This window comes from Notolabrus celidotus, chromosome 23 (assembly GCF_009762535.1).
Source record: "Notolabrus celidotus isolate fNotCel1 chromosome 23, fNotCel1.pri, whole genome shotgun sequence".
Lineage (NCBI taxonomy): Eukaryota > Metazoa > Chordata > Actinopteri > Labriformes > Labridae > Notolabrus > Notolabrus celidotus.
In genome coordinates, this window is record NC_048294.1 from 18,047,466 (window position 1) to 18,063,725 (window position 16,260).

Genomic DNA, 16,260 nt, shown 5'->3' on the forward strand with positions numbered 1-16,260 from the left:
AGGGGACGGTCTATGTGTTGAATCGGTACCTTCTCTCCAGCGTTCCCAACCAGGTTCTGAACATCCAAAGCTCACTGCTGATCGACGCATGCAACAGAACAAGACTTCAACGTAGAGCAGACAAAAGCACAAACAGCCACAGGGCCACCTTGACATTTGCTCTGTTGGAATTTTAGCCTGACATTTGTGGAGTTTTTTCCACCAGACAACTGTCGTGAAAAGGGTAAGTCTCTGACAGGGAAATGGAATATCAGTTCAGCCTCCTCACAGTATTGAAGGTAGCATGAGATTATACTATCTATCTACCTGTAATGGTGGGAGAATAAGCTGAACTAAAACAAAAAATGTAGCTTGTTAAACACAGACAAACCATAAAGAAACAGACTCAAACAAACACACAAATGAACCATTCACACTGACGGCTGACAAGACTCAGTCAAGTCATGACACTGTTACATCCACTGAAAGTCAGGATAAAGTTCATGCTTAAAAATTGATCAACCCTTGAGAAAAAGGGAACCTTAAAAAGTCTTTCTTTATGCAAACAAAACAAAACTGGTTGACATCACATGCCAGAAAACTAAATAAAGGGTAACATTAAAAAGAACTGGAGTTGGATCATTGTGCAAATTTTTATCAAAACAGATTTCGATGGTTTGCAAATCAAACAAACCCTGTTTAATGAAAAAACATTTTTGTTTTATGAAAAATATGTTATTTTGATTCAATGCCAGCAACACTTGATTGGTTGATTGGTTGACGCTGGAATGTCTGGATCATGTTTCTATCTGGTTTCCTCTTTGCATGGTACAGTTTTAACCTGTATTTGTGGACACAGCAACAAACTGTATTTACAGACAGTTTTTTTAAATCTGATTTTAATCCTAATCAGTGATTTACAAAGCAGAGTCATGTCTGTTCTTAATGTACTGCCGTCTAAGTGCCCGTAGATCACAGCTATCCGGAAGTGGTTTTTGGCCTTGTCCCTTTTGTAGAGATTTTTCCAGATTCTCTGAATCTTTTAATGATGTTATGTACCGTGGGTGACCAAATCCCCAAATTCTTTGCTAATCTACGCAGAGGAACATTCTGAACTATTACTTAGCCGAGCCCCTCACAGAACGGTAAATCTCTTCCCATCTTTACCTCTGATAGACTCACTCTCTCTAGAATGTTCTTTTTGTACCGGGTCATGTGGAATCAAATCGTGAGTGAATGAATCAAAATTGAATTAAATTGTGAATTGTTTGACAAAACCAGGACAACTATTAATTATTATAAATTAATTATAGGATTTGATTCACAAAGCATCAAATTCAGTTTTTATCAACATGTTACGCTGCATCTCAACTCTTATAGAATTGGGGTCGTATATAACAGATTGTACAGATACATTTTTTAAGAAACTTGCACCAAAGGGACTTCAACTGCATTTTGTTTGGTTCTCGTTCTGCCTGGTTTAAAAACGTACCTTTTTGTCTTTTTGAATGCTGAATAATATGCTCCTTCTTCTTAAGACACACTATAAACAGTGCAATGTGTGCATTGGTTTGTAAGATATAGCTAACATCCTTAGTCTGTTTTTAACTGACATCTCGATGGCTATGTGGTTAATAAGTGAAATGTGTATTTCTGGATTTATCCCCTAAGTTGTCCTTTTTCTCCATCTTTGTAATGATAAATAATTTAAAGAGTAAATTAACTTTTCCAAAACGTCAAAGCCTCAAAATAAATTGAAATGCACAACATGACTGTATGCACAACTTTGTGTATAATCACCAGTAAGTTGCCATCTCATTGTGACATCTCTGCATGTGGTAATCACATCACTACCAGGAATGTGTTTATTTTGTATTTGTCTCTACATTTTTGCTCCCAAGAAACAAAACAAGTAACAACAACATCTCAGGTCTGTCTGAGATACAGTAGATTGAAAAACCTGCTCATCTTGTTCTCGAGCTCCGTCATTTCAGTTACGCTTTACTGTGTAATGTGAGGTTTGAGATTGACTGATTGAGCAAAGACATGTCAACATCTCCACACTAAGTTTAGATTTTACTGCTTTTCTGAGCTGTTTCCACAAGCGACTTCCTGACTGTTGCTAAGGAACTGGTGAGTCTATAGTCTATAATAGCTGGTGTTGAAAGTGTTGGTCTTCACACTATGATGATGTTAGTGGTAAATATCTACAGGTATCTCTTCAGAGCAGCACATGAATTTAACACTTAGTGGAATGGGAAAAAACACATCAGCTAAAGGTATTCACTAAACAAGCTTAATGTATGTCATGTAGTCTCTTTGCAGCCACACTGCTGCTATCTTTGCTTCCTGGTGCTGTGTTTCACGAGTAAATAACATAAAGCCAGGGAATTTGTTTGGAGTCTTTTTGAAATTAATTTTGTGCCATTTTTAATTACTGTGGAGAATAATGTACATTTAAAGTGGTTCTATGTGGTCCACATAATGTACATTCATTAAATTCTATATTTTTTTACAGGTTAGTGGCCTGTTGCACCAGCTCTACATACAGTACGTTGTGTCTTAAGTTAGGGTGTAAAGTCCTCCCTAAACCATACGTTGAAACTAGTTAGTTTGTAACGCAAGATGCACCGTTGTTTGGTTGCACCACAGAGACTTAAAATCCTGTTGGTAGGAAAGGTGTAAAAAACATTACTTTTTTCTGCTGGGTTTGGAGAAAAGGTCATAATGCGACTACAACATACTGTACGTTAATATAACGACGCTTTAATGTTGTGCAGATGTACATATATTATCTCTGCTTGTGGGAAACGAAGGTGTGAGTGAAGGTCAGAGTCATCATACGTTTATTATCATGTAATCTATCAGGGAGAGTGTGTTGTTGACACATCACAAGTGGTTAAATTATGTTTCTCCTCGTCCTTCAAATGATCCCATCTGTGAAAACAGTGCACCATGAAAACCCGTCTTTTACGGAGGACTTTACACCGACTCTCAGCTCAAAATTTTTACACGCTACTTATGCTAACATTGGGACTATCTCAGCTTGTGCAAAGCCCCTAACGTTAGTAGAGTGTAAACTCCATCCTAAATTCAGACTAGGCTACGTTTGAACTAACATAGAGCTGGTGCAACCCAGATCAGGTATCTAAGATGTTCAGTGATCTCTATTTCTAAAACTTCTTGACCTATTGAATATAACTTATAGTTTAGTAACATGTAGTTTAATGTAAGTATTGTATACTTTGCCAGTGCAGTTGCTTTTTCCTCTTACAGGTAGTGATGAGGTAATTTTAATTGATAAAAATCATTATTTCAAACTAAAAAGGAAACAAACTTTGAGAACAAATAAGAAACTGTTAAAACATGAGATCCATGCTCATGTGGAAATGTATGTTAAGAGTGTTAGGAAGGCTGGCAACATGAGTGCCATGTTGTAATCAAAAGGTTGGAGAGAAAAAAAATGGTGCTGTTCCTTTAACCTTGCAGGGGTGGAAGGTTTCAGAGCCAAAAAGACTATCTTCATCTCTCCTTTTCCTTTCTGTTGATGGAGTTGTTGCGGAAAAGATGATGATCTGTGTTGAGTAAAGTGGTTTGTGCTGAAAGAGGCCGAGGGAGCAGTAAGAAGTGGGTGTGTGGGTGTGTGGGTGTGTGTGTGTGTGTGTGTGTGTGTGTGTGTGTCTGAGAGATAGAGTGTGAGTGAGAGACTTGCCTGGGCCGCGGTGCATGGAGGTCAGAGGGGCATGGATGATTGGAGGAGGACTGGGACTTGTGGTGACGGGGACGCGAGGTAGAGGATGAGGAGAGAACGGCAGCGGCCGAGGCAGTGGAGGCACGGGAGCCCGGAGTGTTTAGGCTGGGAGGAGGGGGTGGAACAGGAGGAGTAACCCGCCCAATGAACACACACACACGCCCAAATACAAGACCAACACGGCAAAGAGTCACACAATCAAACATACAAACGAGCATGACACATACACAGTCACACACATTGGGCGGGGTTTGTGTGTGGGTGGGTGGAGAGGTGAGGTGGAGCATGGTTAGAAGCAGCACTTTTCAAACACAGTAAGGGGGAGGGTGGGGGGGGGGGGGAGGCAGGAGGGAGAGAAGAACAGAGAGCACAGAGACAGAGAAGGAAGAACAGAGGACGTACTGTGGAGAAAAGGGAAGGAAAACACATAGGACGAGGACATGAACAAAGAAGTGACACTGCTCCGTTTCACTGCAAGCAATCACAGAAACTATCTTTCCTTCATTTTTACATTTTCATTCTGTCTAACAATAAAAAAACTACTTTTAAACACACTTTTCCATTAGTTAGGAACACAGAACACACACTCAAGGTGGACAAAAATCAGGTTACCAGAAATGGGCAACACTATCAATAACGCAGGAAACCTCAGTATTTCACTTTTAAGATCACTACCTCCATAGTAGGTCTAGAAATTAGACAATCAAGTCCCCTCTTACTGACAGGACTCGGTCTGATCTCATCTTAATCCACCATGAGCATTGCACCTTGCAGTATTTAGCAAGTTACAGTGGCAAGGGAAAAGAAACGCTTGTGGAGACCTGAGCGCAGGATGTGAGATTCACTTTTTACCTTATCTGCCATTGGCTAGTGACCTCACTATTTTTTACTGGCAAATTTAAAACAAATCATGCCTTATTTGATTAAAAATGATTACCATAAGTTTTTATTATGATCGTCTCTTGCCTCTTTGTTTTTCCTTTTTGTTTGTCACAACACAAGTACAGCGCGCCGCGAGGGTCAAAATAGCCTGAGAGTTGGCAGAAATGGGCAAAAGTATGAAAACAAAACCTCACATGCAAAACAAAATTTCCCATCAGCCACTGGCAGGTGTTTGTTTTTGTTTTACACGCCAAACACATTTTTTACCCGCCATTGGCGCTTGGGTGTTAATTTTACGCCCTGCCTGAGCGTCTCCCATTAATGAAATTTGAGACCACCTGATGATGGTTCCATGTGATAGGAATCGAAAACAAAACAACGTTTTTGAGTAAGTTCTTAACAATCGATTAATTGATACTTGATTCATTGTTAACACCCATCATCTTAATAACTTATTTCCCTACTAATGTTAACATTCTAAACTCGCTCTGTGACAAAGAAAATCTTATTGAATTACTTCAGCAAAACCACAACGGTGAATTCCTTTACCCTCTTTTAATCAGCAGGGTTGCTATAGGTTACAAAGCTCTTCAGAGTACTCACAGCCCTTACTTGACTTTATCCAAACACAGAAACAAACACATTAAGAGACAGGGGAGAGTGGTACGAGGAAAGAGAGAGAGAGGAAAAGGGCAGAGGAAATAGAAATGAGGAAGAGAGATAGACATTTATAGAGGTCAACCAGACAGCTGCCAATTACACAGAAAACAGGCGCAGTGTGAAACACGCTTTCTTTCTTTCTGACAGGGATTAGTACAACTAGTGATGGAAAAACAACTGCATTCACCGAGCAACCCAGTGTGTGGCAAGAGTTTGAGCATGTGCAACATGTATGTTTAAGCTTGTGTGTGTGTGTCAATGAGTTTGTGTATGCATAAGCTTCTTAAGAGGCAAAAATGGGGACCATATAGTGCCACTAAGAGTTAATATTCCATCACAAGTCTAACTAATCTCCTTTGAGCGAGAAGGGAGAAAAAAAGAAAGAAGATTATGAGACAAAAAGGGAAAAAGGGTAGCTGAAGGAACTGTAAGTGACTGGAGAACGAGAGACGAGAGCTCAGACAGACAAAAAACAGCAAACAATGAAAATGAGCAGAAGACAGAAAGAGGAGAGGAGAGTTTGGAGGGTTGGGGATGGGAGTAACAATTATAAAGCCTACACTTCAAAGCATTAATGATGATCAAATAAAGTCACTTTAAATCATAGCAGATGACAACCACTAAGTTAGCAGAGACTACTGGGCTAATAAGCCATAGTAGTAAAACAAAAAAAACAGCGCTGTCTCAAATGATCACATTGTCTCAGTGTAGTGCTCTGCCTGCAAGAAGATGATCAAAGTAAAGATCGGCCTCGTAGTCTTCACAGCAGGAACATGAGTTCAGTTTAGTCATTTTACAGTGCAGTACAAAGAGCATAACGATGAGAACAAGGGGGCCATTTGAGACTGATACATGAATAAGTTATTAAGCAGTAATGACAATGAACACCGCATCGCACTTTGTGTTATGTTTAATGCCTATGGGAAAAAGCACACAAAGCTTATGGCAGGTTAAGCATGTATGTATGTATGTATGTATGTATGTATGGACGTGTGTGAGGTGCATCCAACATCGAGCAACTTCTGAATGAAGAGTGGGGGAGCTTGATAAATGTGTATTACACTTGGGGAAGGAGGAAATGAGAAGGGGAAATGTAGTGGAATGTCACACTCTGCTACTTCCTAATCCAATGAAAAAGGAAAAGGGGAAGTGGAGCCTGCCCCCTGCTTCACGAGACATCCCGGGTTTGAAAAGCAAGGTTTGACATCACGACACATTTGGGGAATTCTATTTAAATAATAATAAAATAATAATAATAGAAAGTTTAAACACATGAGTTCTCTTTGTTTATTCATGCTATTTTGCATGTGTATGTGCAAACACAGTTGTGCGTGTCAACTTTACCCTGCTTGTGCTCTACATGGCAGACCTCTATCAAACCATCACTAGTAATCTGTAATCTACAGAAGGTTTGGCCTAAATTCCCCAAGGGAGCCTGATTTTCTTGTCCATGAGGGCTCACCCTGCCCTGGGGGAAAGCTGTGGGCCTCTCAGAGCCAGCTGGCAGAGCTCTGGAGAGTACCAGCCAAGGTCTGGGATTCAGTCACTGAGACAGCAATGGGACTGCTTCATTCATAAACCAACCATGGTGTGTTTTTTTTATTGTGTGTCTTAGAGAGGAAGCAGCTCTGAGTAAAGGATCGTGTGTTAAGATTGATTGAACGTAATTGTACTTGCCCTTGTTGGTTTAAATACCTCTTTTTAAATTATGTTTTATATAAACGTATATCTCAACATGTTTACCTGTCCTTGCCGTTCTGGATGCCCTGTCCAGACGTGGCTCTCTCAGTCAGAGGAGAGTTCCGACTGCGACCTGTGCCAGTGGACAGGATGCTATTCTGTAGGGAGAGAGGAAGAAAAGAAGAATGATGTTAAAACTATAGAAATGTTTAACATTAAAGACCGAGATACAAGAGTGAACGGGGGGCAACAGGGGAAAGGTGACCAGAGTCATTTTGACTTCTGAACAGTGATTCAATCTTCATTAAATCAAGCCTGAACATTATTTCATGCAACTTGTCAAATCAGCTGCACAATCATCCAATCCCAAAGCCACTTAATTTTAATGCTAGTGTTCTTAAATTGTCATGATTGTCCTTTTATGCTCATAGATTTACTACCTGCTCAGTTTTAAGTTGGGCGGCGCCATAATGGGAATCTCTCGTCAGCAAAGACTACACACTTATTAATAAGCATAAAGTTGTCCCGCCCTAAAAGGGTGCGTCAAAATGACATCAGAAAACCAGCTGTGTGGGGTGAGTGGAGACTGAAAGTGTCACATATCGATCTACAACACCTTCTCAGTTACAAGGCAGAAAATAAATATCTCCTCCATTCCTCTATCATTTCTAAAACAATATTAATTTACTTCACACATCAAACAGTTGATGATGGTTTTCATATGTAAAGTGAAAGATGACAATATGATTTAAGAACATTAGGAACTATCATACTTTTTTTTTAATTAGTTAAATATTAATGATTATTTCTTCCCTAAAATCTGATACATCTTTTAACTTCATATTTTTCCAGCACCAGACACGTGTTTACCTTCAGAAGAAACACATTTAAAGAAATATATATATAAATAAAATGAAAATTAACAATAATAACTAATATTAAATATATATTTATATAAACATTTTAGTACTATTAACCTCTGAAAATCAATAGTCATGTAAACTGTCAGTCAGCCTTATTTGTTTCACTATTCCTCTTTAATTGCTTATTGTTTATAGGTTATCCCTGCTCAATAAACGTTAATTATTTTAATTTTTTTATGATTAATTATTTTTCTTTATTTCTTATTACTTGTTTCTCTTTCATTTCTTTATGTTGTTCCTATTTGTGCCTTCGTTATTTGTTATTCTGCCTACCTATCACTTGGTCACCACCTTCTTGTAGAGCAATTTCTTGCACAATAAAAATAACTAACTAAATAAATAAATGAATAAATCACATTTTCATAAGCTATACAGTGTTTTGTAGAAATAAAGTTTGAGGGATAAACAAAAAAAAGTGTCTGATGCTCGTTAACACACCCATGAGCAAGGATCTGTTAAATCACACTAAAGAAATCTGTTTGATCACTAAAAAAAAATCACTAAATTGAAGTTTTGACCTGTTTCTCTTTGAGTAGGTTCTGTATGTATGTATGTATGTAATTATGGTAAAGTTGTAACAACAATATTTAGATGCTTTATTCGACAGAAATTTTCAGTGTTAAAAATGTCATGAGAGCAGTGTCTTGTGTCTGATCTCACAGTGGAAGGCGTGGCGCTCTTCTTGCGGTCAGAGGGGACCAGAGGGCTTGCTGGCACCTTGGTAGTGGAGCTGCCTGACGAACCTTTCCTCCCAGAATCCTCCGCTGCATTCCTGTTGTCTGCTTGACCCCCCCTCTTGGAGTGGGAGGAGCCTAAGCAAAAATAAGACAGGGTTTACATCAGAAAGGTGACAAATTGCTCGCCAATTTTTTATTCTTTATCCAATTTCTCTTCTTTTCTCTAAAATCAGTCTTTGAAGGCCTGAATCTTATATTTGACCATTTTCTACGACTGGACCTCAATTTAAAACAGACAAAAAGAATTCTTCCAATCTGCTGGGGAAGTGTTTTACCCTACAGCTCCTGACAAGTGACAATCTTAACATGTGACTCATCTCTGTCCACTTTTCTGTCTGTTAACTGTCTCTCAAACACATTGTAGGTTCCTCTGAGTCTCTGCCATAGACGTCCTGCTGCTGTGGACGTTCCAGACTCCAGCGGCAACAGCTACTACTACTACCCATCTCATCACTATCATTGCTCTCTCTCTTATTCTCCTCCATCCCTCGTTCAAACACCAACTCAGTCGAGGCAGATGTCTATCTAACATGAGTCTGGTTCTGCTCGAGGTTTCTGCCTGTTAAAAGGAAATGTTTCCTTGTCTCACCCTGGTCAGTGGCTCTGCGATTCTGAGGCTTGGATGACACACTGCGTTGTACCTTAAAAGCAAAAACGGACACATGGGTCAATGTGGCATTCATTTAAAAAAAACATTGGGTGGATATACTGGTGAAAGGGCTCGTTACAGCTGTTCCCATCATGCGCTAAACATGAAGCAATATGTTTACGTGTATGAAAGTCTACAATCCTAAATATCTAAAGCAGGATTCCTTTGTACTTTAGTAAAACATGTTCAGTGTAGTCAGTGTGCGTCTTTCGCTGGCTGGAGTTTCGAAGACCTCAATATGTGGAAGAATTAGCTGAAGAGATTATGTGTTCTCATTATACCTTGTGAGGCTGGGAGGGAGCGTTTATGTTGCTTACATCACTTCCTGGCCGAGGTTTGATGCCACTTTCATCCAGCTGAGGGGAGAAAAGGGCAAATCAGAATAGGAGTGTATTAAGGGGAGATGCAGACACTAAGGTGTGGGTACAGCAAACACAAAATAGCTGAACTCTGGCAGATGGCAATCTAACATGAGTCTGGTTCTGCTCAAAGTTTCTGCCTGTTAAAAGGAAGTTTTTTTCTCACTGCTGTAACTAGCTAAATACTGCGAGGTGTAATGCTCATGGTGGATTAAGATGAGATAAGATCGAGTCCTGTCAGTAAGAGGGGATCGTATCCTGTCTTGATGTTGGGTCTCTGTTAATAATTTAACATACAGTACAGTCTAGACCTGCTCTGTTTGTAAAATTATCCTGAGATAATGTTTATTGTGATTTGGCGCTATACAAATAAAGATTGATTGATTGATAAACACAGGGTATTATTCTGAGAACACAACAGTGTTCTGAGCATCCAACTAAGCGACCAAATTCAGAGTCAAGAGGAAATGTATGTTCTGAAGCGATAGAGGAATTTAAATGTGAAAGCAAACATTTACTTGCATAAAACACAGATCTTTTTCACATGAGCTGTTTAGGTTAACATCAGTGAAGCTCCATGAGAGGCAGCTCTGAAAAACTAATAATAACTGGCATGGCACAGTGAGAAGGCGTGTAGGTGTTAGAGAGAAACCGTGTACCTCAGAGTTCCTATAGTCCAGTAGCAGATAAGCAGCCATCACATCATTGTACTTCTGGTTCACAAGCGAGTCCTGGATCTCCTCCAGAGAGAATCCCATCTGTAGCATGACGTCTACAGACACGGAAGCAGATTCTAATTACAATGTAGAGCTGTTAGCATGATTCACCTTTATATAAATGATCTTTTTTTTATAAAAGAAGAAAGTACCAAAGTGTTCTTTATGTGGAAGGATAAATAGACTACTTATTTAGCACTTCTTTTTAATATGTCACATTCACACACCACCACACACTGATGGCAGAAGATACAATAAATCTTGTCTATTGACACATCTTGCCTGAGGATACTTCACATATCATCTAGTGGAAAAGATATATGTTCTATACATATTGCGTTTGAGTGCGTTTCTATTATCTACCTGTTCTCCTGGGGTCCTTATAATCTGGCATGGGTTCGATGTAGGGTTTGAGTTCCTCCTCTTCATAGCCTACATTCATCCAACGGTCCCTCATTATCTGCTGCTGGTAGCAAGCCATTCAAATGGACACAAGAAGGGATGAGATGTCAAACAAGAAGAGGGTAAGGAGGGAAGGACAAAATATGAGAGAGGATGGGTGAAGAGAAACAAGAGAGAGTGTATAGAACATAAGTGTATCCCCAAGACAGGTTAACTACACAACAGATGAGGTTGAAGGAATCTGTTAACATGATTATTTAATCCATTTATGCTAAATAGGGATGTCCCGATCCTGATCTCAACTATCGGATCAGAGCTGATCTGGGCATTTTTTAATTGATCGGTGATCAGCATTTGAGCCGATCATCTAATCCCATCATTTACGTCCGCTGTCACTGAACACAATTTGCAGCTGAAGGCTAACGCACGAGTGTAATTGAGTGTTCTGAGTTTGCTTAACTGTGTATACATAATGAGAAAATAAAAAATGAGACATTGATGTAGAACTCGAGACATGATTTAAATTTTGTTGTAGAGCTCACATGAGCAACGCGTAATATTTACGTTCTCCCTCTCGCTGCCATTGTGAATCACACACTGTCTCATGAGAGTTGCGTTCAGAGCAGCCTTGGATTTAAGCATGCTGTAATGCATGCACACCAGTTGCGTGGGTCTCATACAGCAGAGCTTGTAAAACAGATTATGAGTTTTACAACAATGCTAGCTGGATTAAGTTGAATGGAATAAACATAAGATATATTTAAGTTATTTTTTTAATTACTTATATTTGTTAAAGGACAAAAAAAACAGTGTGCAGCTCAACTCTCTTACCTCTTGTGCAAGTATTGTCTCGGCAAACACAAGTATCAGATCGGGACTCGGTATTGGCAAATATTCAATATAACTAAAGCTGGTCAGGATCGGGGACCAAAAAAGCTGAGCGGGACATCCCTGATGCTTAATAATCAACACATCTTGCGAATGAGCTTTTCTGGTAGGCAGAATCTGGTATATTCATCCTCAATATGCAAATGCATCTGACTTAAAAAGTATACAAACCTAATTTAAACAGCCTCACACAGATTAAAGTGTAGCTGACAACAAAGTAACAAACAAAACTGAATCATGCCCGTCTGACAGCTGCTTACAAAAGCAGAGCAGTTGTACACAAACTGTAAGGTAGGTGTAAATGAAACCTCCACTGAGCTGAATTCTAACACCTGACCTTCAGTCTTTGGTCTTTCTTTTTACAGAGCTGCCATGACATTTAGCAGATCAAAGAGAACCAAAGCTTTAACAAGAGAATGTTTAATTCTAAATATTACTGGGAATCTGGTCAACTCACCAATTACTCATCCAAAGTGTTACAGACTTTCTTTTACTTTCCTTCCAGTTATGACTGCAGTTTAAAACTCATAATCACCCATGTACCTCTCCAAATTTAGAAACTCATAAATCCCAAACTCACAAGTCTTTACTGTGTCTTTAGAGAGCAATTCACACGTCAGCCACAAATTCACATATAGCTGGTGAAGCAAGTACAAGAACACAGTCGAGTGATGTACGCACTGAATATACCACAGCATAAGACAATAGACCAACCAGCCTATTCAGAACTTTAAGTCTGCATGTTTTATCAAGTGAAAAAGCGTTCATAAATGTGGTTTGATTGAAGAATGAAGTTTGTGTCAATGTAGTGCAGCGTACCTCGAGGCTGCCTCTTTTGGAGGGGTTAAGGATGAGGAACTTTTTTAGCAGGTTCTCACAGTCTGTTGACATGTAGAAAGGAATCCTGTATTTACCACGCAGCACGCGTTCTCTCAGTTCCTGCGAAAGGAAAAAAAAGGTATTGAAAGTGAAATGCAGTCTCTAACAATGCATCAGAGTTTTGGACTGATGGATTAAAGCATCACATTTGTATATACAGACAGATCTGATGTCGTGGTTAAACCTGCACATTTACTGTTTAAGCAAAGTGGTGCATTCATCTGAGCACAAACTGAGAAGCATTTGAAAGGTAATGATCCTAACACAGCAGTAGCATACAGCATTCACATGTCACCAAACCCTTTTGATAAACTTCACTCCCTTGCTGTGCTAAATACTCGATGCTTGGGGAGGACAGCACTGTTCACTTTGTCTTCAATTCAAATGTTCATCTTAGTCATATCTTTTCTAAAACTACGGAAGATCGGATACTCACTTAGAGGCAACTCTGGAAAAGGTTTACGACAGGTGGCAATCCTTTCTTTCCTTCAACACTCTGAAGTTTTTGTCTCCAGATTAATGATAACTTTTTTTATTTATTTACAATTTTGTATTAATTTTTGACCATTAATTCATTTTATTGTATTTTCTTTTATTAATATAGTATTACTATAACTGTTATTATTATTATTATTATTATATTTTTAGGGAGATATGTCATATCTTTTTTTCTTTGTTCTACTGTAAAATTGAAAAGAGAAATCATGGTTTGTTTTATTCGTTTCTTTTTTACTCGACTACTTGGGATGCACAGTATTCTGTTATTATAGTCACTCACTATACATGTCTTTGCTTTTGTGATTCCCAATCTTGATCTGTTGCTGTACATTTGCCATCTTTCTCAATAAAAATGTTAATTAAATTTTTTTAAATGTTCAGTTTAATTTGAATCATGAAAATTGGTTCATGTTTTATCTTGGCCGTGAACTGGAATGATCAGTTTGTTGTTTATTTAGCGGTATGAATAAATCAACATTTTGCGCCAACATGTTGGAAGCCAGGTTATAAGTTGGATCACGGTGCACAGGTTACTTCCACCCAGTCAGGATTCTAATTTGCATAACCACCAGCTTATCATACATTACTCTTTCAATAATATTGATTCATGTTTTCTTCAGCTTGTATGCCATCTGTACAGGTTTCATCAGCAGCGGTAAAAAAAAGAACCCTACAGTTATTCAGTAAGAATAATAAACACATCTGTATACTAAATCAGTGACCTTCATCCAAACCAGGCATGGGCTGGTCGCTAGTTTCAACGTATGCTGCTATTTGAAAAGTCACAGTTTAAAATCTTAACCTTTAACACAAATATTAAATTAACTAAACTCTGTGTCAGCCGCCGTAATTAGCTTGCATGCTACGTGAGTCTGTTCAGCTTTTTGTTGAGCAGTTCTCAAAGAGAGGGTAACATGCAGCGTAAGTACACAGAGAAAAACTGCAGCACCCAGAGTCTCTTTCAGGACACTCAGTGCCATTTAGTGTATCATTGGCTGCATGTACTGCTCGACATGGTGCTGGTATTTCTGCTCCAGCCAACCATATACAAACTAGACAGAGTGGGACTGGACACCCAGGTAACCAGGAAAATAGATGCTGGTCAGATGACCATCACAGAGACAGAGAAGCCACGTTTTGGAGGTGTTCTTTGTGCATCATCATTGAAATAACATGATTTAAGATTATTTTTACATGTAATAGTCCTGCGTGCGTTTTTTAAATCAAATCTATTAATCGATTATTTATTTTATTATTTTATCTTAACATACATGTTTACTAATGTTCCAAATATTCTATATGTTGTTTGAAAATGAAGCAAAATTTAATTTATTTTCCCCCCAGAGCTCCAGACATTTCAACACAGGCTCTGATCGCAATACTGTGAAACCATGAAACCGTGATATTAATCAACTGATCTTGTATTCCTAGCTGATTTGTATTTAATTAAACTGCAGATAAACCATTACAAGTTCTGAAAACCCTATTAATTTTACATTTACATTACTTGTAATCAGTTTAACACGTTAAGGTAAAACATTGGTTTAGATTAATAGCAAGACCAGTAATGTAGGTGTTAAACTAAACTCCAGGTAGCTGTACTTCAAAGGCATGAAAAATAAGCCTCTATGGCAGTTTGCAGGCATGTAAATACTAATATCCTTGCATTTTATGTCATATCGCCCACTGAAACTGTGTGTGCACTTCCAGAATGACTCATGTAGGTACTGACTAGGTGCACAGTGTGAAAGCTAGGATATATAGTTGTTAATAACAGCAGTTCAACGAAAGCTTTCAAATACTTTCCACATAACAGGTTCCCGTGCCTGCTCGCTGCATCACACCACCAAACTCAAACTCGAAGACAAAACTCTCAGGTTGGCATTCAATCATTCTTACACACGTACTCCCTTGAGTTTATATGCAGGAAGAACAGAAATCAGCATGAGGAATACAACATCCACCCACAGTATACTGGAATCTGCTTATATAAAAAAACATACGATTAAACACCACACTTTCTCTGCTCGCTCACCTTGAGGTTCTGTCCATCGAAGGGCAGCGACCCACTGACCAGTGTGTAAAGGATCACCCCCAGGCTCCAGACGTCCACCTCGGGCCCGTCGTACTTCTTGCCCTGAAAGAGTTCTGGGGCAGCATAGGGCGGGGATCCACAGAACGTGTCCAGCTTGTTCCCCAGAGTGAACTCATTACTGAAGCCGAAGTCAGCTATCTTGATGTTCATGTCTGCGTCCAGCAGCAGGTTCTCCGCCTGCAGACGGACAAAATGGGGAGGAGAGATGGAAGAGAACCATAATTAGGATAAGACAGCCAGAGGATGAAGAGGGAGGGAGAAAGTAACTTCTTTTAAAGCTTCCTCTTTCTGGAGCACAGATTCAACGATGCTACATGGCATTTAAGGATTATTGTGTATCTAGCAAACACAGTTTAACCAATATCCTGTCTGTATCAGAGTAATACCGATGTGTTACGACATAAAACGAGTACGACTTCGAATACTGACTAGAACTAGGAAGAGCGAGCAGATCTCTCTAGTGTTAGCTTCTCAACACTGGCTCCCCTTAAAATCTGGACTAGAATTTAAAATCCTTCTTCTGCCCTACAAAGCTCTTAATGGTCAGACACCTTTGTATCTTAAAGAGCTCATAGTGCCCTATTAGCCCTCTATAACGCTACACTCCCAGCATGCAGGTCTGCTTGTCATACCTAAAGTCTCTAAAAGTAGTATGGGAGGTAGAACCTTCAGTTATCAGGCCCCTCTCCTTTGGAATCATATACCAGTCAGGGTCCAGGAGGCAGACACCCTCTCTACTTTTAAGAGTAGGCTTCAAACTTTCCTTTTTGATACAGCTTATAGCTGGCTCAGGCTTGGACCAGCTCTTAGTTATGTTGCTATAGGCTTAGACTGCCGAGGGAACTGTCACACTGACACACTGAGATCCTATCTCGCCCCCCCATCACTTACTTTAACTCTCCCTGTTCCACTAAACTTACTAACCATCGACCATTCTGGAAATCCTGAGCTCTCTTTTCCTGTAGGTTCCTCTGAGTCGCTGCTGTAGACGGCCTGCCGCTACAGACGAGCCGGACTCCAGCTACAGCTACAGCTACTACTACTACTACTACTACTACTACCCGTCTCTTCACTATCATCATGCTCGCTCTCTCTCTCTCTTATTCTCCTCTATCCCTCTTTCCAACCCCAACTCAGTCGAGGCAGATGGCTGTCTAACATG

General features: G+C 39.4%; 1 protein-coding gene across 39 annotated transcripts in view; it reads right to left on the reverse strand.

The window, feature by feature from the left end:
- mark2b (MAP/microtubule affinity-regulating kinase 2b) overlaps positions 1 to 16,260 on the reverse strand; it is a 69,559-nt gene that overhangs the window by 15,088 nt on the left and 38,211 nt on the right. For 9 of the 39 annotated variants that reach the window (XM_034676330.1, XM_034676328.1, XM_034676335.1 and 6 more), the window contains 9 exons: positions 15,039 to 15,275; positions 12,446 to 12,565; positions 10,700 to 10,799; positions 10,280 to 10,392; positions 9,579 to 9,617; positions 9,202 to 9,253; positions 8,536 to 8,687; positions 7,016 to 7,110; positions 3,692 to 3,835 (listed from right to left, as the gene is read on the reverse strand). In XM_034676330.1, coding sequence (XP_034532221.1) covers positions 3,692 to 3,835; positions 7,016 to 7,110; positions 8,536 to 8,687; positions 9,202 to 9,253; positions 9,579 to 9,617; positions 10,280 to 10,392; positions 10,700 to 10,799; positions 12,446 to 12,565; positions 15,039 to 15,275 — 1,052 coding nt within the window. Of the gene's footprint in view, positions 1 to 3,691; positions 3,836 to 7,015; positions 7,111 to 8,535; positions 8,688 to 9,201; positions 9,254 to 9,542; positions 9,618 to 10,279; positions 10,414 to 10,699; positions 10,803 to 12,445; positions 12,566 to 15,038; positions 15,276 to 16,260 lie in introns of all 39 variants that reach the window. The other 30 variants (XM_034676316.1, XM_034676315.1, XM_034676321.1 and 27 more) reach the window with 12 other exon arrangements.